This window comes from Salvelinus alpinus, chromosome 2 (genome assembly GCF_045679555.1).
Source record: "Salvelinus alpinus chromosome 2, SLU_Salpinus.1, whole genome shotgun sequence".
NCBI lineage: Eukaryota > Metazoa > Chordata > Actinopteri > Salmoniformes > Salmonidae > Salvelinus > Salvelinus alpinus.
In genome coordinates this window covers 25642862-25669889 of record NC_092087.1, presented here as the reverse complement: position 1 = coordinate 25669889, position 27028 = coordinate 25642862, and the positions used below count along the sequence as shown (strand labels likewise).

General features: G+C 43.6%; 1 protein-coding gene across 1 annotated transcript in view; it reads right to left on the bottom strand.

Annotated features, from left to right (window-relative positions):
• Positions 1 to 455: 455 nt before the first annotated feature.
• The window catches only part of suclg2 (succinate-CoA ligase GDP-forming subunit beta), a 159531-nt gene continuing 132958 nt past the window's right edge, over positions 456 to 27028 (bottom strand). Inside the window, exons 10-11 of the mRNA XM_071372269.1 lie at positions 10673 to 10793; positions 456 to 1820 (exon numbers count right to left, since the gene is read on the bottom strand). Of these exons, the coding sequence (XP_071228370.1) occupies positions 1705 to 1820; positions 10673 to 10793 (237 nt within the window). The 3' untranslated portion in view covers positions 456 to 1704. The remainder of the gene's footprint in view (positions 1821 to 10672; positions 10794 to 27028) is intronic.

Below are 27028 nucleotides of genomic sequence, written 5' to 3'. Positions count from 1 at the left end.
CCCTTCTTTGCAAGGCATTGGTCAATCTCCCTGGTCTTTGAAGTTGAATCTGTTTGAAATGCACTGCTCAAGCATTGTATCTTTGCATGTGTGGGGTACAGCAGAGATGAGGTAGTCATTCAAAAATCATGTTGAACATTATTGCACACAGAGTCCATGAAACCTCTGATGAGTTAAGCAAATACTTAACTTATTTAGGCTTGCCATGAAGGGGTTGAATACTTATTGACTCAAAACATTTCAGTTTTTCATTAATTTGTAAACATTTCTAAAAACATAATTCCACTTTGACATTATAGGGTGTTGTGTGTAGGCCAATGAACAAAAATCTAAATGAAATCCATGTTAAATTCTGGCTGTAACAAAATGTGTAAAAAGTCAAGGGATGTGAATACTTTAAGGCAGTGTACAAAACTAAAACCAGATTAGCACATACAGCATACAATAAATCAACAGACAATTCTTAGTCACCTTTATTAAGCTCTCCAATTATTCATACTGTACAGTTGACCTAATCTCAACTGAACGACATACATTCATGTTTATAAAAAGCTAATTACAATATTTCATTTAAACTATCTCTAACGCATTATTCATGTGACGGACAGTGTGTTGGCTGGTTGGCTTCACAAACCAGTTTTTACCCTGATCAAGTAGGCACAGATGATTTATCAAAGTTATATACTGCTATATAGATTAAAGTAGTAGACCTACTTTAAAATCATACATGGAATTACAAAGTTAACAGGGCAACAACATTTTACATTACATACGAGTTGTTTCAAACATACTGTAATACTCATGTGAGGTCGAGGTTTCACATACTAAGGACCTCTGAATAAGGCATCAATAAACTGGATTTTAACAAAGGCAAAACAGTGAGGTCACCTACTACAACGCATAAACAATTACACAAAAACTAAATCCATTAAATGCTGCCCTCTAATACTCCAGGCGTGTCAAGTTAGCTACACACCACTATGCATTTCCTGAATAAGGGGATATATTTTTTTATGATTTCACAGTGGCATCTGAAAATGCAGTCTAGAACATGTCATTTACTTTGAAAAATCCTTGTCTTTCCTTTTGTATTACTATGGTTTGATAAAACAATAACACCAATGTTATACAATGTTATTCTTGCTTCTTTGAAAAGGTAATCATATAGCTAGAGAAATAAATTTAAGTTTCTCAGCTTATCAAAATGGAATGCACAATTAAAGAATCACCAACATAAAAATACCAACAAAACTCAGAAATATAGTATATACCTTTATGATCAGAAAATAGATAAAAGCTATATGATAAATCAACCTGATATATTCCAGTTAATCATGATAACACAGGACGTTGAAAGGTAGCGATGGGCTGAATATTTCATTATTTTTTATTTAACTAGGCAAGTCAGTTAAGAATAAATTCTTATTTACAATGACGGCCTACCCCGGCCAAACCTGGACAATGCTGGGCCAATTGTGCGCCGCCCTATGGGACTCCCAATCACGACCGGATGTGATACAGCCTGGATTCAAACCAGAGACTGTAGTGACGCCTCTTGCACTGGGATTTGAAGGGTTGGTGTACATGCTCTGTGCTGTGGAACAGGAGCTAGCATGGTTGGTTTTGTGTGGAGTTAGGAGGGACTAGGGTGCTCAGAAAAGAGAGGGGAAAGGACTGGTCAGTGTTATGGAAGGCTGAGGCTCTCTACTTCCTGGTAATGGCGGCCACAGCTTTCTTGGCAGCGTCATCCAGGTCATTGGCGGCTATGATGGGCAGTCCACTCTCTGACAGGATCCTCTTGGCCTCCTGCACATTTGTCCCTATAACACACACACACACACACACACACACACACACACACACACACACACACACACACACACACACACACACACACACACACACACACACACACACACACACACAGCGTTAGTGAATGGTCTATGATGTAGAAGGAGAAAGTTGTATGCTGAATCTCACACGGCTACACCCCACAGAACACAGGAGAACTTAACCCAATGACAGGTGCACCAACTGATGGAGGAATGGATGACTGGCATACTTCCATTGGTGAAATAGAACAGATGTGTCTGTGAAGGAGTGAGAAAGCCAGTGGTCTTGAAAAGGGCAGAGGGAGTGTACTGTGTTCCATTGGCTGCAGTGGAGGTCAGAGGAGAGGCAGGCAGGCAGCTGGCGGGGTCTCTGCTGATCTGATCATGCCCCAGTGGAGCTCTAGCCATGCAGAGACACCCTGAGACACTACAGCTCTGAGGCCTACACAGGCTCCCTCAAAGCACAGCACTAACCATGAGAGCAATGATGGAGAGAGAGAGGGGGGGCAGAAAAAGAGAGATATGGGGGAGAGGTTGAGCTAGATCGAGAAAGAGATAGGAAGAAAGAGTGGGATAGTGAGAGCTTACGCACAAACTTGTCTCTGCTCTCCCTTAGAGAAAAAGCCAACCCACAGAAACAACAGAGCCCAGCTGTCTATGTACTGTTCACTGACTCACTCATTTCACAGGTGAGAACGGTACTGCAGGGAGGAGGGAATTTACATAACGCAGGTGTTCCACATCACTACGATGTGTGTGTGTGTGTGTGTGTGTGCGCGCGCGCGTCGGCGCGGCTCTCCTGACTGGTGTGTAATTAAGATTGCATGATATGTGAAATCTCAGGAGCCTGGATGTTCTAATCAATAGCAGTTTCATGAGGAATTATATTACCGCCGCCACTTAACTCCTAATATTTCATCGCTTTTGTCCGGTGAGATAATAACTCATTCTAAACACATTTCTTGAGTTCTGCACAAAGCAATCAATTGTGTAATCTAATTAGAGGAGGGGAAGGCATTGGGCAGACACACAGCAGATAGGGGATCCAAAGTCATCTTGTAACCGAACAGCATCTTCTCTGTCCTCTACTAAATCTATATGGAAAAGGGCACTGCTTTCACTCAGACGCACAATACACTGAATAAACTTCATTTGGATTGACAAATCACAGAGATCATATTCCTGTAGAGGTCGTGGAGAGGTTATCAGCTAATAAACAAATCCAATCTGAGACAAGAAACATTCCTATTCATCTTTATATGGCCTTCACTCTGCTGCTATACAAATGTTTTTTTACAGAAAAGATTATAGACAAATATTGTATAAGGAAAATACTTAGTTCCGAGCTCTGTTGGGATTCCTGGAACTGGAGCCCCTAGATCTAATCTCACCACACATAGGGTTCAACAAACACAGAGCGTGTGTGAGTGCCTCTGCAAGTGTGATTGCGGAGGGTGTGTGTAGAGAGAGCTTGTGTCAGTGAGCAGAGTGCAGTTCCAGAATGAGCGGCAGGGAGCAGTGTCTGTCTGTCTACAGCAGCAGCCCAGCATACTGATACTGTACGGGAGGTGTAGTTTCACCTACAGCCACTAGGTGCTGCCAGAGACCTCACAGTCAGATCTAGAGAAACATCAGCAGAGGCCTGTCCCTTTAAGAGACACTTTATACTATACTACTAGGAGGAAGGACATTCACAAATGGTGCTGATATATACACTGCTCAAAAAAATAAAGGGAACACTTAAACAACACAATGTAACTCCAAGTCAATCACACTTCTGTGAAATCAAACTGTCCACTTAGGAAGCAACACTGATTGACAATAAATTTCACATGCTGTTGTGCAAATGGAATAGACAAAAGGTGGAAATTATAGGCAATTAGCAAGAAACCCCCAATAAAGGAGTGATTCTGCAGGTGGTGACCACAGACCACTTCTCAGTTCCTATGCTTCCTGGCTGATGTTTTGGTCACTTTTGAACGCTGGCGGTGCTTTCACTCTAGTGGTAGCATGAGACGGAGTCTACAACCCACACAAGTGGCTCAGGTAGTGCAGCTCATCCAGGATGGCACATCAATGCGAGCTGTGGCAAGAAGGTTTGCTGTGTCTGTCAGCGTAGTGTCCAGAGCATGGAGGCGCTACCAGGAGACAGGCCAGTACATCAGGAGACGTGGAGGAGGCCGTAGGAGGGCAACAACCCAGCAGCAGGACCGCTACCTCCGCCTTTGTGCAAGGAGGAGCACTGCCAGAGCCCTGCAAAATGACCTCCAGCAGGCCACAAATGTGCATGTAGAGAGAGAGAAAGGGAGAGAAGGGAGTGAGAGTTTATGTATGCGTCTGTGGTAATGGGCATGTGACAGGCGTGTCTGTTGTGGTGGGTGTGTGTGTGGTCCGCGGCTGGACAGTGATGGCCCGCCCAAAGCATCTGATGGCTTTATTAAGGCTGTAATGATACTGTCAGTGATGTGTGTGTGTGGTCTGCAGCTAGTCAGCAGTAGATGGCTCTATTTAAGCTAGAATGATACTGTCAGGACGACCTCTCTCTAGAACCACTAGTCCTTTCTAATTACATTGGAAAACGTCTATGTCCCCCACATTCTCCTTTATTAAGGAAAGCCTGGCCTCCAGACAGACAGACAGACAGACAGCAGTGGAATGGCCTGAAGGGAATATAATCCCTTTTTCACTAGACCGTGTGGCGTGTTTAAGGGACTTTTATCCACACACACAGACTCATTCATACACAAAGACACATGCACATTCGCACACACACTGTGGCCAGAGTCTCTGAGAGTGGGCAGTAGTTCCTCATTTACATTTAGCGTGCGTGTGTGTGTGTTTACATCAGGCATGACTATCTGCATTGCAGAGCCTGTCCATCAATAAACGAATGTCCAATGAATGAAAGCCAGCCCATTAATAAAACATCAACCACTGGCATAAAATCCCCAACTCCACATCTTGAGGCACTCTGTCACAGCCAACCACCATGTGGCCAAAGGATGCAGAAAAAAGGCTTTCCAATTAAAAGTGGCAGAGTTAATCCTGGCTGATCCTTTTGAAGAGCAGCCTGCCATTATGGGGTCTGTGGTCAGCGCAGCTACCTAGGCTGATTGATTCTGACCAATCCCGCTCTATGATGCCCCAGCCGTAATGACCACAGCTAAATCAAGGATTAAACGCCACGAGGACTCTGATTCAACCCAATGGTCACCATGACCTTCTGAGCCGATCCCCAATTTGAGAGCCAGAGGTAATTTGTGACATGTTTGTGAAAAGTGAAACCGCCAATTAACGTTCTCTTTTTGTGTCTTCCATGAAAAAATATTGGCAGAGTGAACACAAACACGTGTGTGTGATCAAAGCAGTATTGATCACACTAAACATGCTGCCACCACTATTCAGGGATGTCAAACCCAGCTATGGATTTCAACACAATCATTTGCCTATTTCAGCCCTGTGTCCAACAACAGGGAGAGTTTATCTGGGTTTTATTTGTCACCAATGCTTCTTATAGCACACATCACATCACTGCACTCTATACTCCTCTGTAAACTGGTCATCTCTGTATACCCGACGCAAGACCCACTAGTTGATTCGTATTTATAAAACCCTCTTAGGCCTCACTCCCCCCTATCTGAGATATCTACTGCAGCCCTCATCCTCCACATACAACACCCGCTCTGCCAGTCACAGTCTGTTAAAGATCCCCAAAGCACACACATCCCTGGGTCGCTCGTCTTTTCAGTTCGCTGCAGCTAGCGACTGGAACGAGCTGCAAAAAAACACTCAAACTGGACAGTTTAATCTCAATCTCTTCATTCAAAGACTCAATCATGGACACTCTTACTGACAATTGTGGCTGCTTCGCGTGATATATTGTTGTCTCTCACCTTCTTGCCTTTGTGCTGTTGTCTGTGCCCAATAATGTTTGTACCATGTTTTCTGCTGCTACCATGTTGTGCTGCTGCCATGTTTCTACCATGTTGTTGTCATGTTGTGTTGCTACCATGCTGTGTTTCATGTGTTGCTATCATGCTATGTTGTCGTCTTAGGTCTCTGTTTATGTAGTGTTGTGTTGTCACATGTCATGATGTGTGTTTTGTCCTATATTTTAATTTAAATGTTTATGTTTTTAATCCCAGCCCCCATCCCCGCAGGAGTGCCTTTTGCCTTTTGGTAGGCCCTAATTGTAAATAAGAATTTGTTCTTAACTGACTTGTCTAGTTAAATAAAGATATATATATATGTATATATGTATGTATATATGTATATATGTATATGTGTATATGTGTATATGTGTATATGTGTATGTGTGTATGTGTGTGTGTGTGTGTGTGTGTGTGTGTGTGTGTGTGTGTGTGTGTCTGGGGTTAACTTCTTATGGCTGGGGGCAGTATTGAGTAGCTTGGATGAATAAGGTGCTCAGAGTAAACTGCCTGTTACTCAGTCCCAGAAGCTGAGATGTGCATATTATTAGTAGATTTGGATAGAAAACACTCTGAAGTTTCTAAAACTGTTTGAATGATGTCTGTGAGTATAACATAACTCATATGGCAGGGAAAAACCTGGGAAAAAATCCAACCAGGAAGTGGGAAATCAGTTTGTCAGTTTGCCTATCCAATATACAGTGTCTATGGGGTCATATTGCACTTCTTAAGGCTTCAACTAGATGTCAACAGTCTTTAGAACCTTATTTCAGGCCTCTACTGTGATGGATGAGGGAATGAGAGCTGATTGAGTCAGGGGTCTGGCAGAGTGCGACGAGCTCACTCAGGCGCCCCCCCGTGAGAGTTAGCTGCGTTCCATTACATTTCTACAGACAAAGGAATTCTCCGGTTGAAACATTATTGAAGATTTATGTTAAAAACATCCTAAAGATTGATTCTATACATCGTTTGACATGTTTCTACGAACTGTAATGGATTTTTTTGACTTTTCGTCTGGCCTGCGCGTCATGAATTTGGATTTTTTTTACTAAACGCGCGAACAAAAAGGAGGTATTTGGACATAAATTATGGACTTTATCGAACAAAACAAAAATTTATTGTGGAACTGGGATTCCTGGGAGTGCATTCTGATGAAGATCATCAAAGGTAAGTGAATATTTATAATACTATTTCGGACTTCTGTTGACTCCACAACATGGCGGGTACCTGTATGGCTTGTTTTTGTGTCTGAGCGCCGTACTCAGATTATTGCATGGTGTGCTTTTTCAGTAATAAAAAATAAAACATCTGACACAGTGGTTGCATTAAGGAGAAGTTTATCTAAAGTTCCATGTAAAACACTTGTATCTTTTATCAATGTTTATTATGAGTATTTCTGTAAATTGATGTGGCTCTCTGCAAAATCACCAGATGTTTTGGAGGCAAAACATTACTGAACATAACGCGCCAATGTAAACTAAGATTTTTGGATATAAATATGAACTTTATCGAACAAAACATACATGTATTGTGTAACATGAAGTCCTATGAGTGTCATCTGATGAAGATCATCAAAGGTTAGTGATTCATTCTATCTCTATTTCTGCTTTTTGTGACTCCTCTCTTTGGCTGGAAAAATGGCTGTGTTTTTCTGTGACTAGGTACTGACCTAACATAATCAGATGGTGTGCTTTCGTCGTAAAGCCTTTTTGAAATCGGACACTGTGGTGGGATTACCAACAAGTTTATCTTTAAAATGGTGTAAAATACTTTTATGTTTGAGGAATTGTAATTATGAGATTTCTGTTGTTTGAATTTGGCGCCCTGCACTTTCACTGGCTGTCGTCAAGTCGATCCCGTTAACGGGATCTCAGCCGTAAGAAGTTAACTGTATCTAGTTTAAACCAACCTGCAAATGTCACTTTCTATCAAAACAAAAGGCAACCTGTTTGACATTTTAGCATGGCCGATGCATACACATCTTTTGTAGTCGGTCCTTTCCTCATTTTAAAAGGTATGCTTAAGTGGCCATACAGTATTACACCGTGAAGTTGCAGAGAGCTCTGTACATATTATACATAATTATGTTATGTGCTTTTTGTTGTATTTAAAAAATGGGTATTTGACTTCTCTGGGGGTTGATCACTTACATCTCGTGGTCTTGACTCTCAGAGTTGCAGAATTGGGATGACCAGTCTATCTTTCTGGCCTATAGCTAGCTAGCTACTGTAGCTGGCTGTTTGGATTCAAAAAATGCAGCTCCGGCTTTATGGTTTCATCTGTCGGGAAGAATTACAACAAGTACTGCATGCTGTGTCTAGAGATGACAGAAGAGGCTTAGGAACTGTTCTTAACCACAGCCAAGATGTGGTGACTTTTTGTGTGCTTTTCAGCAGCTGTGGCATCACCCAGGTAGGTGCTACATGTTTGGCTATGGAGGACCAGTACCTAAGTAGAGCGGGTCCTGGAAGAACTGACCGTCGGAGAAGCAGATGTCGTGTGCTGATGAAGCGCTCCGGGCCTGTTTGTCAGACTGTATTTGTTTCTCTCTCCCCTTTGCCGAAGCTACACTGTCTTTCCAATCCAAACTGTCTCAACTCCCAGCCTTTCATCCAAAGCCAAATAGAGAAATTCAATCACCATCTCTACCATCTCAATTTAAATGTGTTGTTGTTTAGCTTTTTATGAACTTTGAAGATTATTTTCTTTAATGAAAAGCACGATAAAAGTTGAATAAAATATTATTATTAGTAGCAGTATTTGCAGACTTGCCTTATTGTAACTGGCCTGGTTGTGTCCCAGAAACAGTAGTGCTGACCTGAAAAGCATGAGACTCCAGAGGGACAAATGGAGTGCTATGGGCTAATGAAGAGAGTCCCTTGCTCTTTCTCTGGACAACACCAGTCAGCTGTTTCCTGACAATTATCCTAGTGACCAGCTGGGTCCCGGCACTGCGCCCAGGAGGTGCAACGCCAGCCATTAGCATACGCAGGTGAGAGGTGACCCAATCACATCCATTGTTATTCTGGCCGTCTAGTACGTAGCATTGCATTACTGGAAACTAAGACTGTTCTCAGGGCAGGCCTGGTTGTAGCTAGATATGTTTGAGTCGTGTTGGGAACAATTTTAGCTAACCCTTTTCCTAACCATAACCTAATTCTACTAACCTGCCACGTTAATTCTCCTAACCTGCTACGAAAAATCACTTCAGTTAGTCAAAACCGGCAGACCTGCCCTGAGAACAGTCTTGGTTTCCAATAATATGATACAGCGTCTAGCACTGCTGAACGTGACTAGCGTGAGAAATGCTAGTCTTCCTCGCCAGTAAGAGGACCACACTGGATATCATATGAGGGAATTCTAAATTAACTTACTAAAAATGGGAGAAGCTTACTGCAATGAATTCTAGAATAAGATAAAGCGAATGAGACCGATGTAAAATTACAGATAGTTCATAGAAAGTACTAAGGTGCAAGAAATGCAAGAAATTATGCATGTGACACAAAGGAGCAGAGATCTGGAGTAGTCAAGGAAAGGAGGAGTTGACTACGGACAGAGCTGTGGGCTGGGAGTGTAAAGACTAGTCAAACTGATGGTAGGTAGGGGTTTAGAGCTGTGGGCTGGGAGTGTAAAGACTAGTCAAACTGATGGTAGGTAGGGGTGTGGAGCTGTGGGCTGGGAGTGTAAAGACTAGTCAAACTGATGGTAGGTAGGGGTTTAGAGCTGTGGGCTGGGAGTGTAAAGACTAGTCAAACTGATGGTAGGTAGGGGTGTGGAGCTGTGGGCTGGGAGTGTAAAGACTAGTCAAACTGATGGTAGGTAGGGGTTTAGAGCTGTGGGCTGGGAGTGTAAAGACTAGTCAAACTGATGGTAGGTAGGGGTTTAGAGCTGTGGGCTGGGAGTGTAAAGACTAGTCAAACTGATGGTAGGTAGGGGTTTAGAGCTGTGGGCTGGGAGTGTAAAGACTAGTCAAACTGATGGTAGGTAGGGGTGTGGAGCTGTGGGCTGGGATTGTAAAGACTAGTCAAACTGATGGTAGGTTGGGGTGTGGAGCTGTGGGCTGGGAGTGTAAAGACTAGTCAAACTGATGGTAGGTAGGGGTTTAGAGCTGTGGGCTGGGAGTGTAAAGACTAGTCAAACTGATGGTAGGTAGGGGTTTAGAGCTGTGGGCTGGGAGTGTAAAGACTAGTCAAACTGATGGTAGGTAGGGGTTTAGAGCTGTGGGCTGGGAGTGTAAAGACTAGTCAAACTGATGGTAGGTAGGGGTGTGGAGCTGTGGGCTGGGAGTGTAAAGACTAGTCAAACTGATGGTAGGTAGGGGTGTGGAGCTGTGGGCTGGGAGTGTAAAGACTAGTCAAACTGATGGTAGGTAGGGGTTTAGAGCTGTGGGCTGGGAGTGTAAAGACTAGTCAAACTGATGGTAGGTAGGGGTTTAGAGCTGTGGGCTGGGAGTGTAAAGACTAGTCAAACTGATGGTAGGTAGGGGTGTGGAGCTGTGGGCTGGGAGTGTAAAGACTAGTCAAACTGATGGTAGGTAGGGGTGTAGAGCTGTGGGCTGGGAGTGTAAAGACTAGTCAAACTGATGGTAGGTAGGGGTTTAGAGCTGTGGGCTGGGAGTGTAAAGACTAGTCAAACTGATGGTAGGTAGGGGTGTGGAGCTATGGGCTGGGAGTGTAAAGACTAGTCAAACTGATGGTAGGTAGGGGTTTAGAGCTGTGGGCTGGGAGTGTAAAGACTAGTCAAACTGATGGTAGGTAGGGGTGTGGAGCTGTGGGCTGGGAGTGTAAAGACTAGTCAAACTGATGGTAGGTAGGGGTGTAGAGCTGTGGGCTGGGAGTGTAAAGACTAGTCAACATTATGGTAGGTAGGGATGTAGAGCTGTGGGTGTAGCACCAGCTGTACAGTACCCACCTTCCAGCCTGACAACCAGGGGCACTTTGAGCTCCAGCTCACGGCAAGCCTTGGTGATGCCGTTGGCAATGATGGCACAGTTGACGATGCCCCCGAAGATGTTCACCAGGATGGCCTCCACCTGTGGCCCGGAGGACAGGAGGGTTATTATAGTCCTATGCAATGTTCAAACTTATAATGGGTTCTCCTATGCTGTACACCTACAATTCGTCTTACACATATTGATGTCTCCATATCTAAAATGTTTACAGTAAAGTGATAGAGGGAGAGAAAATACTAAAACAGTAAACCTGGGGCAGACGGTGTGATGTCTGGCCAGGCAGGGTAATTACACTAACAAAACACAACAGTAATTACTCAGGGCAGACGGTGCGATGTCTGGCCAGGCAGGGTAATTACACTAACAAAACACAACAGTAATTACTCAGGGCAGACGGTGTGATGTCTGGCCAGGCAGGGTAATTACACTAACAAAACACAACAGTAATTACTCAGGGCAGACGGTGTGATGTCTGGCCAGGCAGGGTAATTACACTAACAAAACACAACAGTAATTACTCAGGGCAGTTGTGTGAAAAGTTGAGTGTGAGCAGAGGACTAATCATGCATGTTTGTTTATAATCTCTAATCTGTAAGAGCCACTGTGTGTGTGAATGGCTTGAATTAATGGTGTGTGTGTGTGAGTTAATGATGTTTACACACTCTTCTTGGTCCAAATCCAATCTCCTTGGGCCACATTCTTGAGATCTGCGTATGTAACTAAAAAAAGCCAGTGTATAGACTGAACATTGGAATACAACATATTGGTTCATTGATGAGTGTGCTTTTCCTGGATTCAAGGCAGACAACATTGGATATGTTCGCCATTGTATACATCCTCTTTGAGGACATCCTCTTTGAGGACACACTACACGGTGTGTGTTTGTGTGTGTTCGTCAGACAGCCATATTAATGTGGAGCAGCTGTCAATCTCCAAGGACAAGCAGTCCTCAGGTGGAGGTGTTGTTGATCACTGTCATCTGTGACTGATACCACACTATTAGAGACAGTACCATAACCAATAACACAGGGACAGCCATGCCAAAGACACACACACATGCACAGACAAAATTGCTTCTCCACAGAACATTCCGTCTATAGTGAGTGAGAGGTGGTGTGAGAGAGACAGTCTCATTGGTCCAGACTTGCATAAAACAATTTCACTGTCTGCCTTACATCCTGCTACTGTAGGTGAGATCTGAAGCAGGGCCTGAGTGATCCTTTCTAAAGGTAAATGTTATTGCCACAGCCTGGAGGTGTGAGTGTGTGTTCCCCATGGCAGCTCTCGCCCCAGGCACAGACAGCAGATTGGTCTAATCCTGACACTGCCTCTGCCCAGTTACAGCATTACAATCAGACAAAATCACAGAGAGGTAGAGAGAGTGAGAGGAGAGAGCGCGCGATAGCGAGAGGAGAGAGCGCGCGATAGCGAGAGGAGAGAGAGCGAGCGATAGCGAGAGGAGAGAGCGTGCGATAGCGAGAGGAGAGAGAGCGCGCGATAGCGAGAGGAGAGAGAGCGCGCGATAGCGAGAGGAGAGAGAGCGCGCGAGAGGAGAGAGAGCGAGCGATAGCGAGAGGAGAGAGAGCGAGCGATAGCAAGAGGAGAGAGAGCGAGCGATAGCGAGAGGAGAGAGAGCGAGCGATAGCAAGAGGAGAGAGAGCGAGCGATAGCAAGAGGAGAGAGAGCGAGCGATAGCAAGAGGAGAGAGAGCGAGCGATAGCAAGAGGAGAGAGAGCGAGCGATAGCAAGAGGAGAGAGAGCGAGCGAGCGATAGCAAGAGGAGAGAGAGCGAGCGAGCGATAGCAAGAGGAGAGAGAGCGAGCGAGCGATAGCAAGAGGAGAGAGAGCGAGCGAGCGATAGCAAGAGGAGAGAGAGCGAGCGAGCGATAGCAAGAGGAGAGAGAGCGTGAGATAGCAAGAGGAGAGAGAGCGAGCGATAGCAAGAGGAGAGAGAGCGTGCGATAGCAAGAGGAGAGAGAGCGAGCGATAGCAAGAGGAGAGAGAACGCGATATCAAGGAGAGAGAGCACGAGAAGAGCGAGATAGCAAGAGGAGAGAGAACGAGAGCGAAATAGCAAGAGAGAGAACGAGAGCGAGATAGCAAGAGGAGAGCGAGCGAGCGGAGCGAGAGGAGATAGCAAGAGGAGAGAGAACACGATATCAAGGAGAGAGAGCACGAGAGGAGCCATATAGCAAGAGGAGAGCGTGATAGCAAGAGAAGAGAGAACGAGAGCGAGACAGCAAGAGCAGAGAGAACGAGAGCGAGATAGCAAGAGGAGAGAGAACGAGAGCGAGATAGCAAGAGGAGAGAGAACGAGAGCGAGATAGCAAGAGAGAGAGAGAATGAGAGGAGCGAGCGAGAAGAGAGCGAGATAGCAAGAGAGAACGAGAGCGAGATTGCAAGAGGAGAGAGAACGAGAGCGAGATAGCAAGAGAGAACGAGAGCGAGATAGCAAGAGAGAGAGCGAGATAGCAAGAGGAGAGAGAACGAGAGCGAGATAGCAAGAGGAGAGAGAACGAGAGCGAGATAGCAAGAGGAGAGAACGAGAGCGAGATAGCAAGAGGAGAGAGAACTAGAGTGAGATAGCAAGAGGAGAGAGAACGAGAGCGAGATAGCAAGAGGAGAGAGAACGAGAGCGAGATAGCAAGAGGAGAGAGAACGAGAGCGAGATAGCAAGAGAGAGAGAGAATGAGAGGAGCGAGCGAGAAGAGAGCGAGATAGCAAGAGGAAAGAGAACGAGAGCGAGATAGCAAGAGGAGAGAGAACTAGAGCGAGATAGCAAGAGGAGAGAGAACGAGAGCGAGATAGCAAGAGAGAGAGAATGAGAGGAGCGAGCGAGAAGAGAGCGAGATAGCAAGAGGAAAGAGAACGAGAGCGAGATAGCAAGAGGAGAGAGAACTAGAGCGAGATAGCAAGAGGAGAGAGAACTAGAGCGAGATAGCAAGAGGAGAGAGAACGAGAGCGAGATAGCAAGAGGAGAGAGAACGCGATATCAAGGAGAGAGAGCACGAGAGGAGCGAGATGGCAAGAGGAGAGCGTGATAGCAAGAGAAGAGAGAACGAGAGCGAGATAGCAAGAGGAGAGAGAACGAGAGCGAGATAGCAAGAGGAGAGCGAGCGAGAGGATGTAGCAAGAGCAGAGAGAACGAGAGCGAGATTGCAAGAGGAGAGAGAACGAGAGCGAGATAGCAAGAGAGAGAACGAGAGTGAGATAGCAAGAGGAGAGCGAGCGAGAGGAGCGAGCGAGAAGAGAGCAAGCGAGATAGCAAGATGAGAGCGAGAGAGCGAGAAGAGAGCGAGATAGCAAGAGGAGAGCGAGTAGAGAGAGCGAGAAGAGAGCGAGATGGCAAGAGGAGAGAGAGCGAGAGGAGAGAGTGAGAGGAGAGCGAGAAGAGAGAGCACTAGAAAGGGAGAGTTACAGCAAGCTAGAAAGAGAGGGAGAGTAATAGATAGAGAAAGACAGAAAGAGAGACAGGCAGAGGTCGCTGTGGCTTCTGGTGGTGAGATCTGTCAATACTCCAAGCTCTGTTGAACCTTAGCCCTGCCATTGATTTCTCCCTGTAGATCATTAGACTATCTATACTCCAAGGACACCACACTAGGAAAGGTATATCTACACATCAACATACATATTACACTCAAGTATAACTTTATACAATGTCACTCAAGGAAGCCCAATCAATGCCCATGATCTGATTGGTGGACCACCGTGGTGGCTCCCAGGTGTGATTTACTGTACACACTGTAACAGCACTGTTGTGGATAATCAAACTCAATAAAAATCATGTTCAGTAAGACAAGCACATCTCACAATTAATCTTTCCTTCACCGTGTGGTTCTGCCAGTTTCTGGCGACACACAGAGTGATTGAAGTTTCCCATCAGCGCTTGAGGCTGATTTACAGAACACAACACAGGGATGCGCAGGGTAACACTGGTGAATGTCCTGCTATTCTGTCTCCTCACCACTGGGGGGCAATAAATATTAAGCCGCTGGTTCTGAAGCTCAGTACAAGCCCTATTCTGTTGCCATCAGCAGCACATTTTTCAATCCCAGCTCTATTCAGTAGCACCATATTTCTTCCATTCATGAGTGTCCTATTAACATCTATGTATATAAATGATACATGAGACATGATTTATGTATGCCCGCATGCAAGTAAAAGCAGTTTATTGCAATATGGATGAAAAATTGTTGGCTTCACTTCAGTGGAGTTTTGTCATTCAAAAACATGTTACAGAGCAGCCCCCTAGTCCATGTACAAGAGATCAACTTTCACCAAACAGGCTTTTAACGGTTGCAACACAATATTTGAGAAATGTTTGGTTAAGTGTGATCACTAGCCATGATTCCAATGTAGAGATTTCAAACCAAAAATCTATCGTTAGAGTTAAAAGACTAGGCACACATGATCAACCACCTGCTGTCACACAGCACCACCATGAGCAGAGGTCTAAAACACTCTCTCTAAGTTCCTTGTATCCTCAGTGTTCAGGAAAGCTCTTTGTAAATATGTTATTCACATCAAGCTTCAATGACCTTTATACTGTGAGGGGGTAACGTGTCACCTCCGTCACCAATGTGTTGCACCTGGCACTTGACAACATATTGGTTACATACTGTACTGTACTGGCTTTAGAGACGTTGAGCTGCAGTAGAAGCACAGAGCCTCTCCACTGTAGATCTGGCTCTTTAAATGTCACACTGATTAATAGCAGAAAGGAATGCTAGGGTCAATCCCTTTGGTTCAATTCCTTCTCCATTCAAAAGTCAATCTTACATGTGATCCAGTCGATTCGAGCTCGGACTCAAACTCTGACCAACCCAAAATCACACAAAGATCAATTCAAATCCACTCTGACGCAATTCAATACCATAAATTGTACTATTCTCCAATTGCCCCTGTGCCTCATCATTTGAGCTAGGATAAATATAGGCTATAGGCTATTTATTTACTTGCAGCAGAGCATAAAGGAATAAAGTATATTGTACCGGGATCCTTTGAGAACCTTTATGCCTTTAACGTATGAGGAGTTCTACCTGGCCCAGTGAATGATTCAAACTTCACATAATAGGATCATAGCAGCCTCCGCTCCAATACCGTCAAGGCTCTTTCACATCAAACTGCGAAAGAGCTTCACAGTAGAAACAGGCTTTTCAGCCTCTATTATCCAGCCTGCTAACTGCATTTAAGACAGGATGAAATGTAGCCTCGTAGACTATACGCTGACAGACAGAGGAACTGCAAATCCCCAGAGTGTCAATGCATTTTATAAAACACATTCATATTTTATGCCTATGCCTTATGTTCAACACAATATGAGGATGAATGTCATTTCACTGACTGGTATATACACAACATTATAACCCCACAAGTCAATTTGTCCAGCCCCAAAACAACCCATGATACCTACAAAATAGACATGAGAAACCATAATATTTCTCCCCTATAGACCTGTCAACACCTAAAAAGTGATTGTCTTCCGCTCATTTTAACTAACCAGCCATCCAGCATTGCATTTCCTCTGTCTGCTGCCAGCATCCCTGTGGTAAGTGTGTACTGCTGAATTATCACTCCGACACACATTTAGCACTGTGCTTCACACTAACAGCAGTGTACCCCTGCTGACCACTGCTAATCTGTCAGAGGAAACACATCTCTTTTGTTGTAGCCTAGCAGATAGTCCAGAAACATCTGGAAATCCTTGGTCTCTCTGTGGCCTATTAAGGGCATTGTTCTGCTTTATCTGGTGGGAGCAGCCTCCTCTGACAAGCCTGCAGGTCCTGGCCTGTTTATTCTGCTCCTCCACCGGGCTGCACCACCCAAAACAAGGGCTAAAGGTTAACATGCAGCCTTTCCAAATGAAGACAGGGCCTACAGACACTAAAGATCTACCATGAATCAGCAGTTCAGCTGTGGTATTGGGCCCAGTTCTATTTCGGTCCCCACCACCTTCCCACAGGTAGGTGAGAGCAATAGTTTGAAAGCTCCACTTAGCCTATTGGAGGACCAGGTGAAGCAATCACCATATAAACCAGAACTCCTCCTCACTACATCAATGGAGCTCCCAGTTTATCCTGAAAACAAATAACCGATTGAACCCACCTCAAAATGACTTGTCGCTTCTGAGGACAAAAAACACATACATGGTCAGTCATACAACACACATGCACAGCATGGATATTAAATAGCATATGTACGTGTGTGTATAGTGCAACAAACAGGACACTTGGCCTGGACAATAAGACAGTCCATTTGATTGTAGTTGTTCTTTGTATCCTCCTCCTGGCTTTCTCTTTTGGCACCATCTTATTAAATCTAAGGGCTATTTTCCTCTCTGCAAATCCATTCCCTCTGGTGTGCTACTCTTCAGAGGGCGAGAGAGACAGACAGACAGAGATAGAGAGAGATAGAGATGCGGGGGTATACGTGTCATGGCGCAGTGCAGACCCTGGATCCTATTGAAGGCTGGGATTGGGCCTGGCGAGGGGGATAAGAGGGAAATAATTATCCGGGCTGTTGAAGCATGACAGCTCCTCCTCGCCCAAAGTGAAAGAGATGAAGCATTATGTCAAGAAAGCCTGCTCACAAACACATCTTGACACCGCCATCTAAAGTTTCACTTCATTTTAAGAAACCCTCAGTGACTGACGGCTACCTTCGTGATCAATGGACGGGAGATGCTTCTCTACCGACACACAGGGAAAGATGGCTTTACTGAGTCTTTACACAGGCTTTGCTGCGTCTTCACTGCAAACATTGACCCTCTTAGTAAAGCAAATGTCATTTGGAAGATATTTGTTTGTGTGAAAGTATAGAAAATGTAGCTATAAAAATAGCTGTAGAAGTAGTATGATTCTGTATCAAAGACCATTCTCTCATTTCTTCCAAATCCATGTCCTTTTCCTGGAATACCCAAGTTATTTTCCTGGAATACCCAAGCACCAGGTAGGTGACTGTCCATATGTCATGACAAATCCAGAAACCATTCATTGCATTGGTCTTCACTAGGTATCAAGAAACATGAATGTCAACACTTTGTTGAGCCCTGACATGACCTAACAGTGACATAGCACAAACCAATCCACTCTGAAACACAAAGTCCTATCCTATACAATACGTCCTTCTCCCTCTCCATCTCCTGACACATCCAGCTGTCCTGAAAAGCTCTCTATGTTGTGAGATCTGAAGATGGCCATGTCCTTCTGTTCCTCAGGCCCTGTTGCCACGTGACTGGCCAGCACACTCCCCTCTACGCTGAAGAAAAGAAACCAATCAAGGCAGAAATGGGTTTGCAGCAAGCCAGGGGAGGCACAGGCCAAGGTGGAGATGCGGGGGACGGGGGGGACGACGACAACAGTGTCCCTGTGAATTGATACTGGAGCCAGTCATTTCCGCCTCAAGGTCCATCTCTCTTGTGAAAGAACGAGGGTGTTGTGAACTGTGACAGCTGGCTCTCGGTGAACCCATCTCCCAAGTCGTCCTATCACTCAGACACTTTTCAACACACTCGCCAATATGGCCAAGACAAAGCAGCTACCAAGACGCTAACCACAAGTTTAAAAGACACCAAACCACTCATACACACAACCCACACACACTCAAACTAGTTGTATAATGTGATAAAACCTAATGCATTCATATTTCTATTTCACTTGTTGAATCCTTCAGTCAATGAGTAATGTACATGGCACTAAACTACCAAGTGCTCTATCAGTTTACAGCGTACAGACAAGAGCCAGTTTTCTGAAGGTCGTGGTAGGGGACAGACATCAAGGCGAAGTTAAATGTAAAGCACAGCGTTAACAATGGCATTTCATCTATTGACACAATAGGGGCTGTTTAATGTAGACAGCCTGATCTACAGAAGTGGAATAAATACTCCTGATGACATTGGATTGTCTCATTTAGTGTCTCATTAAGTTTCTCGTTAAGTCAGTGTTAGAAAAACCAAATAAACCAATTCCAATTTGTGCTCATGTATGCAAACTGCTGGCCTCCATGCTCACACACGTACTTCTGCACCCCATCCATCCCACCCTGACTGAACCAACAACCCCAGCCTCTGATCAGAGCTTTCTCCCATCCCATTGCTGTTTCCCAGGTCACATCATTCATATTCTCTCTATGCTACCAGGCACCGAGTGCTCACAAGGAGCCCTGGGGGCCTCATCGAGTTTGGAACCCGACTTTGGAAAAGACTGAATTGCACTTTGTAGTGCACTTCACCTATCCCTTTTTTATGGAGATGGTGGTGTGCACTGTGTTGGATCGTGTCTTTGTTGTTGAGTTTGAAGTGACTATTAAAACACAGAGGCATATCTGATGGAGCCGTCTGTCTGTCGAACAACCCTGCACTTGGTCACGTCCCTCAGCGTTTGCCACCGATAGTTTTTTAATCAGATGGGAGGGCAGAAAAAAAAGTCCACAACAAAAAGGGCTCTAAAGCAAAAGTCCTATTTACCATCAGTAATCCAGGCTGGAGATTTAGTAATTTGACACTAGAATGGTTTCATGGGAAATCTATCTACTGTCAATACGTGGTCCTAAAGAAGGAGAATGCAAGCAATCTAGAGTGAAAGTGAAAAAAGGGCTCAAGTTTGCCAAGTATGAGAAGAGTAGTGAGACAGAATAGGCGGAAAACACATAGGAGGTCAAATCTTGACCGAAAAAAGGTCAGGTAAGAGGACAAGAGTGAGCGTGAGCAACAGGGGGATGATGACAGAAAGACAAGGCAATGAAAGATGGAGACTGGCAGCAGGCAGACTGCACAGGAACGAGAGAAGGGAGCACAGAGACCAGTACTGGCAGGGGACATTGTCAGATGTCAGTCAGGGATGTAGAACTCATTTCCTGCTGCTCACCTCAGGATCTTGTGCATGTTCACACACACACACACACACACACACACACACACACACACACACACACACACACACACACACACACACACACACACACACACACACACACACACACACACACACACACACGATGTAGCTGCCATGGTGCTGTGATAAAGGCAGAGACTGTACAGCAGGCATATTATTCATCCCGAGGGCCGCATGTCACCGCTGACAGGCAGACATAAATATTCCTCAACCCTTTCAGCAAGGGTTAATGGCTGTCGATCAGTAAGGGATGGGAAGGGGCCAACAGAGATATGCAGGGCCACGTGTGCATACAGACACACAGTAGCGCGCCATTCAAAGCACTACTGTTTGAGGGTAGTGTGAGCGCTGTTAAGATTAGACTGGAAAGGGAGACACACAGACAGCCACACACACATCCAAACCCCTCAAACTATCAGACACATACACATAGTACACGCACAGACATTGTTAAATGTGAACAGTGATTACTATACACAATCCTCAGATATTTCTCCTTTCAATCATTGCAGAGCTCAGCCAGCAAAGTGGTGCTCTGCTCAACTCAGCTCCGAGCGAGAATTACTTTATTAAAATGAAGGAATGCATAATAGCAGGGAATGGCATACATAATCACCTCCGAGACCTAGCACAACAAACCAGCGCTGAATATAACAGACCAACATTCCTACTTTGTTCATAATGCTACATGGCCAATCAAATTTTTATTTATTCTAATGTATTCACACAGAAGGTCAATTATCCAAATGATTCCAGTTCAGATTGCACCTGATCTTGGGAGACAATGAGCCATATAAATGGCAGCTGGGTTGTTTTGCAAGGCAAATCAACTCCAACTTCTTTTTATCACTCTGCTTGCATAGACACACCACTTTTCTTTAGTGAAGTGCATTTGCTAATGGGTAAACAACTGGGCGTTTTAACGCACAGCACTGAAGCAGCTAGGCAGACAGACAGGCATGCAAGCCTCAGCCAAAGACAGTCATATCAGTGGGTGGACAAACAACAGGTCTGGATATATTACCAACCTAACCTACAGACTGTTCAGGCATGCACCCACACAAATGAAATCATATAATTTACACCTCACAGTAACATTTACTTCAGGAGCTAACAACTTCAACTAGCTACATTCTTTTGATATGCGCAAACATAGTCACAGGCTCATCGTAGCTGTGAAAGAATGCAACCCCCAATTAAGAACGCACACTCGTTAACGATGCTTCAAGATGTCCACCATTGTTCCTGTACCCAAGAAAGCAAAGGTAACTTAATTAAATGACTATCGCACCATTGCACTCACTTCTGTCATCCACCTTAACCAACATCAACATTTTCTGAGTCAAGACCACTTTCTGAGTCAAAATGCAAGCCAAGATCTACCACTCGGCCTATTTATATTTGTATTTATTACGGATGCCCATTAGCTGCTGCCAAGGCATCTAAAAAACTATAGTTATTTGTTTAGATAGAGTCAAGGATATGATTTGTGTAATTCTACATTGTCCTAGAAAAAAAATGTTCCCCTTACAATAAAAAATCCATTTGAACAACTTTATTTGTAGATTCGATTAGTAATAGAGTTCTAGTAATTAATAAAGTCCAGTTACAGCTTCTTTAGACAAAGTAGAAACTAAAAAGAGGATCGTATTATCACCAGCCAGGTGTGCAGGTGAAATCATTTGCTGTGTTCCTAAAGACAAGCACCAGTGCATGAACAATAGTAAAGGCTTATTGCATAAAAAAATACTTGTGGAAATATATTCTTGACAAGATATAAAAAGTCATTAGTTGATTCTTTCGGACGCTGTATTGTAACCTTATACCCGTGCCTTTACACAGGAATCAATCGCGTCTTCTCTTTATGCTTCGGGTCCAGACAGCACACAGCTTCGGCTGCACTGCACACAGTTTTCACGGGCCTTGAAGCTCAAATGCCGGATCCATGATGAAATCTCTCCTGCTGATTGTCTTGTCAAGGCATTGCTTGTACAACACGTGTGTGTTGATAGCAGCCATGTCGAGCACGTTGTAGAATGCCGCAACAGGCCAGCGGCGAGTACCTCATTTTTACAGAGAACAGTCCAGCCATTACCCCAAGACAAAGCAAGGATTTTAATCTTTTCCCCCCAAACATATTAAATATGAAAAACAGGACTCTTTTCTATTAGACTCGTAATTGAGCTCAGGTGCATCCTGTTTCCATTGATCATCCTTGAGATGTTTCTACAACTTGGAGTCCACCTGTGGTAAATTCAATTGATTGGACATGATTTGGAAAGGCACACACCTGTCTATATATAGTCCCACAGTTGACAGTGCATGTCAGACCAAAAACCAAAGCCATGAGGTCGAAAGGAACTGTCCGTAGAGCTCCGAGACAGGATTGTGTCGAGGCACAGATTTGGGAAAAGGTACCAAAAAATGTCTGCAGCATTGAAGGTCCAAGAACACAGTGGCCTCCATCATTCTTAAATGCAAGAAGTTTGGAATCACCAAGACTCTTCCTAGAGCTGGCCGCTCGGCCAAACTGAGGAAACGGGGGAGAAGGGCCTTGGTCAGGGAGGTGACGAAGAACCATATGGTCACTCTGACAGAGCTCCAGAATTCCTCTGTGGGGATGTGAGAACCTTTCAGAAGGACAACCATCTCTGCAGCACTACACAAATCAGGCCTTTATGGTAGAGTGGCCAGACGGAAGCCACTCCCTCAGTAAGGCACGACAGCCCACTTGGAGTTTTCCAAAAGGCACTTAAAGGACTCTAAGACCAATGAAAAACAAGATTCTATGGTCTGATGAAACCAAGATTCAACTCTTCGGCCTGAATGCCATAGTGTCACGTCTGGAGGAAACCTGGCACCATCCCTATGGTGAAGCATGGTGGTGGTAACATAATGCTGTGGGGATGTTTTTCAGCTGCAGTTACTGGGAGACTAGTCAGGATCGATGGAAAGACGAACGGAGCAAAGCACTGAGAGATGCTTGATGAAAACCTGTTCCAAAGCACTCATGACCTCAAACTGGGGCGAAGGATCACCTTCCAACAGGACAACGACCCTAAGCACACAGCAAATACAATGCAGGAGTGGCTTCGGGGCAAGTCTCTGAATCTCCTTGAGTGTCCCAGCCAGCTTGAACATCTCAGGAAAGACCTGAAAATAGCTGTGCAGCAACGCTCCCCATCCAACCTGACAGAGCTTGAGAGGATCTGCAGAGAAGAATTGGAGAAACTCCCCAAATACAGGTGTGCCAAGCTTGTAGCATTATATCCAAGAAGACAAAGCTGTAATCACTGCCAAAGGTGCTTCAACAAAGTACTGAGTAAAGGGTCTGAATACTTACAGTACCAGTCAAAATTTTGGACACACCTACTCATTCAAGGGTTTTTCTTTATTTTTTACAATTTTCTACATTGTAGAATAATAGTGAAGACGTCAAAACCATGAAATAACACATATGGAATCATGTAGTAACCATAAAAGTGTTAAATCAAAATATGTCATATTTTAAATTCTTCAAAGGAGCCATCCTTTGCCTTGATGACAGCTTTGCACACTCTTGGTATTCTCTCAACCAGCTTCACCTGGAAAACTTTTCCAACAGTCTTGAAGGAGTTCTCACATATGCTGAGCACTTTTTTTGCTGTTTTTCCATCACTCTGCAGTCCAACTCATCCCAAACCATCTCAATTGGGTTGAGGTATGGTAATTGTGGAGGAAAGGTCATCTGATGCAGCACTCCATCACTCGCATTCTTGGTCAAATAGCCCTTGCACAGCCTGGAGGTGTGTTAGGTCAATGTCCTGTTGAAAAATAAATGATAGACCATCTAAGCACAAACCAGATGGGATGGCGTAACGCTGCAGAATGCTGTGGTAGCCACACTGGTCAACTGTGCTTTGAATTCTATATAAATCACAGACAGTGTCACCAGCAAAGCACCCCCACACCATCACACCTACTCCTCCATGCTTCACCATGGGAACTACACATGCAGAGATACTCCGTTCATCTACTCTGCGTCTCACAAAGACACAGCAGCTGGAATCAAAAATCTCCAATTTGTACTCATCAGACCAAAGGACAGATTTCCACTGGTCCATTGCTCGTGTTTCTTGGCCCAAGCAAGTCTCTTCTTATTGGTGTCCTTTCGTAGTGGTTTCCTTACAGCAATTCGACCATGAAGGCCTGATTCATGCAGTGTCTTCTGAACAGTTGATGTTGAGATGTGTCTGTTACTTGAACTCTGTGAAGCATTTATTTGGGCTGCAATTTCTGAGGCTGGTAACTGTAATGAACTTATCCTCTGCAGCCGAGGTAACTCTGGGTCTTCCGTTCCTGTGGCGGTCCTCATGAGAGCCTGTTTCATCTTAGCGCTTGTTGGTTTTTGCGACTGCACTTGAAGAAACTTTCCATATTGACTGACCTTCATGTCTTAAAGTAATGATGGACTGTCGGATCTCTTTACTTATTTGAGCTGTTATTGCTATAATATGGACTTGGTCTTTTACCAAATAGGGCTATCTTCTGTATACCACCACTACCTTGTCACAACACAACTGATTGGCTCAAATACATTAAGAATGAAAGAAATTGAAATGCATTCCTGGTGACTACATCATGATGCTGGTTGAGAGAATGCCAAGAGTGTGCAAAGCTGTCATCAAGGCAAAGGTTGGCTACTTTGTTGAACACTTTTTTGGTTACTACATGATTCCATGTGTTATTTCATAGTTTATGTCTTCACTATTATTCTAGAATGTAGAAAATAGTAAAAATAAAGGAATACCCTGTAATGAGTAGGTGTCCAAACTTTTGACTGGTTCTATGTGTAAATGTGATGTTTCTTTTTTTAAATGTTAATATTTCTGCAAAAATGTCAAAAAAACAGTTTTTGCTTTGTCATTATTGGGTATTGTGCGTAGCTTGATGAGAATTTATTTATATAAAAAAAAATCAATATTAGAATAAGGCTGTCACGTAACAAAACGTGGAAAAAGTCAAGGGGTCTGAATACTTTCCGAATGCACTGTATTTGGTGTTTGGCAGATGGAAAGGTTATCTGTATATGGCAGAGATCTATACCTTTGTGCAATTGTAGTGACCATCTCCGGTTTCTTCTTCTGGTCACTGCCGATGGCAACAGTTGGATGCAAACACTTATTTATTTTCCATCTGTACACCGTGTGTATGTTGTTTTGTGCAGAGGGGGGCAGCTCCGGCCTTTGTTTGTTCCCTGTTCCGAGCAGGCTAATCTACTTTGCAATCAACTTGTCTGCCAGGGAAATTCATGTGAAGAAGTTGTCTATGGTCACATGGCTGCCTTTGCCCATGTAAGGCGCCACTAGTCTCAAATCCACAGTCTCAGACAGTCACTCACCCCATGGCCTGGTTTTGTCTTTCCCCAGATATGGAAAGCCATTGAGCAAGTACTTGGCGGCTAACGAAGTCACATGCACCATTACCAGTTTCTATCTGGTTTTTAATCACCCATTCATCCATTGACGACAGATTAACATATTTACATTTTATTATGAGTTGTCATAGAAACTGCAGAATATGCTCTTTCAGATAATATATAGAAATCAAAATGTTTTACCTACATGTGACTCATGTACATGTGAAGGAAGATTTGATAAAGCAATGCTCCTTTTCCTGAATCTGTCAATAAGATGCACCCATCTCTTCATGTACAATTTGACAACTGATAGACCTAATATTGTCACTCACCAGATTATTGTCTATAGGCTAACTCTTATTATGTGTGAAATTAGTTTCAGTATAGTTTAGGTGTAGTTTCGATTGTCCAGCTGTGCAGGCCGCCTGGCATCGTTTGTTTCCTGCTCATCAACTTCGAAAGAGTCAAGGATATATTTTGCATTATTCTAAAGGCCTACTGCATAATTTCCCTTATAATAAATTAGATTAGTAATAGTTACAGTAAATAAAACAGTCCTGTAAACTGCTTCTTTTTACAAAGTAAAACATAAAAGAGAATGTTATCTTGCAAGGCATATGCAGTCAAATTATTAACATGAGCACTAATGCTGATAAATAAGCATAAGACAAACATCATTATCACATTATTGTTGTTCTAAATTAAAATCATCATTCAGTTAGGCCTAATTTAAATTTGATTGTGATGTAACTTGCAGAATTATCGCCCATTCCATCCATTTGTCATTCATTCAGTGGGCTGGCATCCTTTTCTTCGCTGAGTCAAGAATATGTTTTGTATTATTCTAAAGGCCGACTGCAACATGTAGCATGCTTTCCTTTCCCTCGCAATACATTTGATTGGTAATAGTTATAGTAAATAAAACAGTCCCATAAGAGCTTATTTTAACAAAGTAAAATGTAAAAGAGAATGGTATCAACCCCCAAGGCACGAGTCACATTTTTGCTGCTGATAAATAGGCATAACAAACTCATCAGTACACTATTGTCTTTCTAAATGAAATCAACCTCTTCACCTTCCCTATTATTCAGTTAGGCCTAATTTAAATTCATTTGTGAAGTAAGGTGCACAATTATCACCAATTCATCCATTTGTCATTCATTCAGCGACGAGAGAGAGATGCATTAGTGACTGGCTGGGTACCGACATCCTACAGCACATTGACATGGTTTTTGTATTTACAAAATCAAACATCAGTGACCGTTGGACTATGGCAGTTCTAGCGTTAATAGTGCTGAAAATCTGTTGTCAATTTGTTTACTGTAGCATTGTATCTGGTCGAACACCATTTTCCCCAAAAGTTTACTAAAGGTTGGTAACAGGCTGATTGGTCAGCTATTTGAGCCAGTAAAGGGTGCTTTACTATTCTTGGGTAGCAGAATTACTTTTGCTTCCCTCCAGGCCTGAGGGCACACACTTTCTTGTAGACTTAGATTGAAGATATGGCAAATAGAAGTGGCAATATCGTCCGCTATTATCCTCTGTAATTTTCCATCCAAGTTGTCAGACCCAGGTTGCTTGTCATTTTTGATAGACAATATATATATATATATATATATATATATATATATATATATTTATATATTTTTTTTTTACAATGCTTTTCTTTCATAATTTGGTGAGTTTAACTTGGATGTTTAGGGTCAGCATTTGTTGCTGCCATGTCATGCCTAAGTTTGCTAATCTTGCCAATGACAAAATCATTAAATGAGTTGGGTTTTGTGATGAATGAGACATGATTCAATGAATAATGGAGCCAAGTTTGCCTTTTTGGCCAAAATGTCATTTAAGGTTCTCCAAAACTTTTTACTAGCATTCGTTATATCATTGTTTAGTAGTATAGTTTCTTATTTTTATTCAGTTTAATCGCATGATTTTTCAATTTTAAGTACGTTTGACAATCGGTTACACAGCCAGACTTAATTGCCATTCATTTTGCCTCATCCCTCTTACTATGCAACATTAAC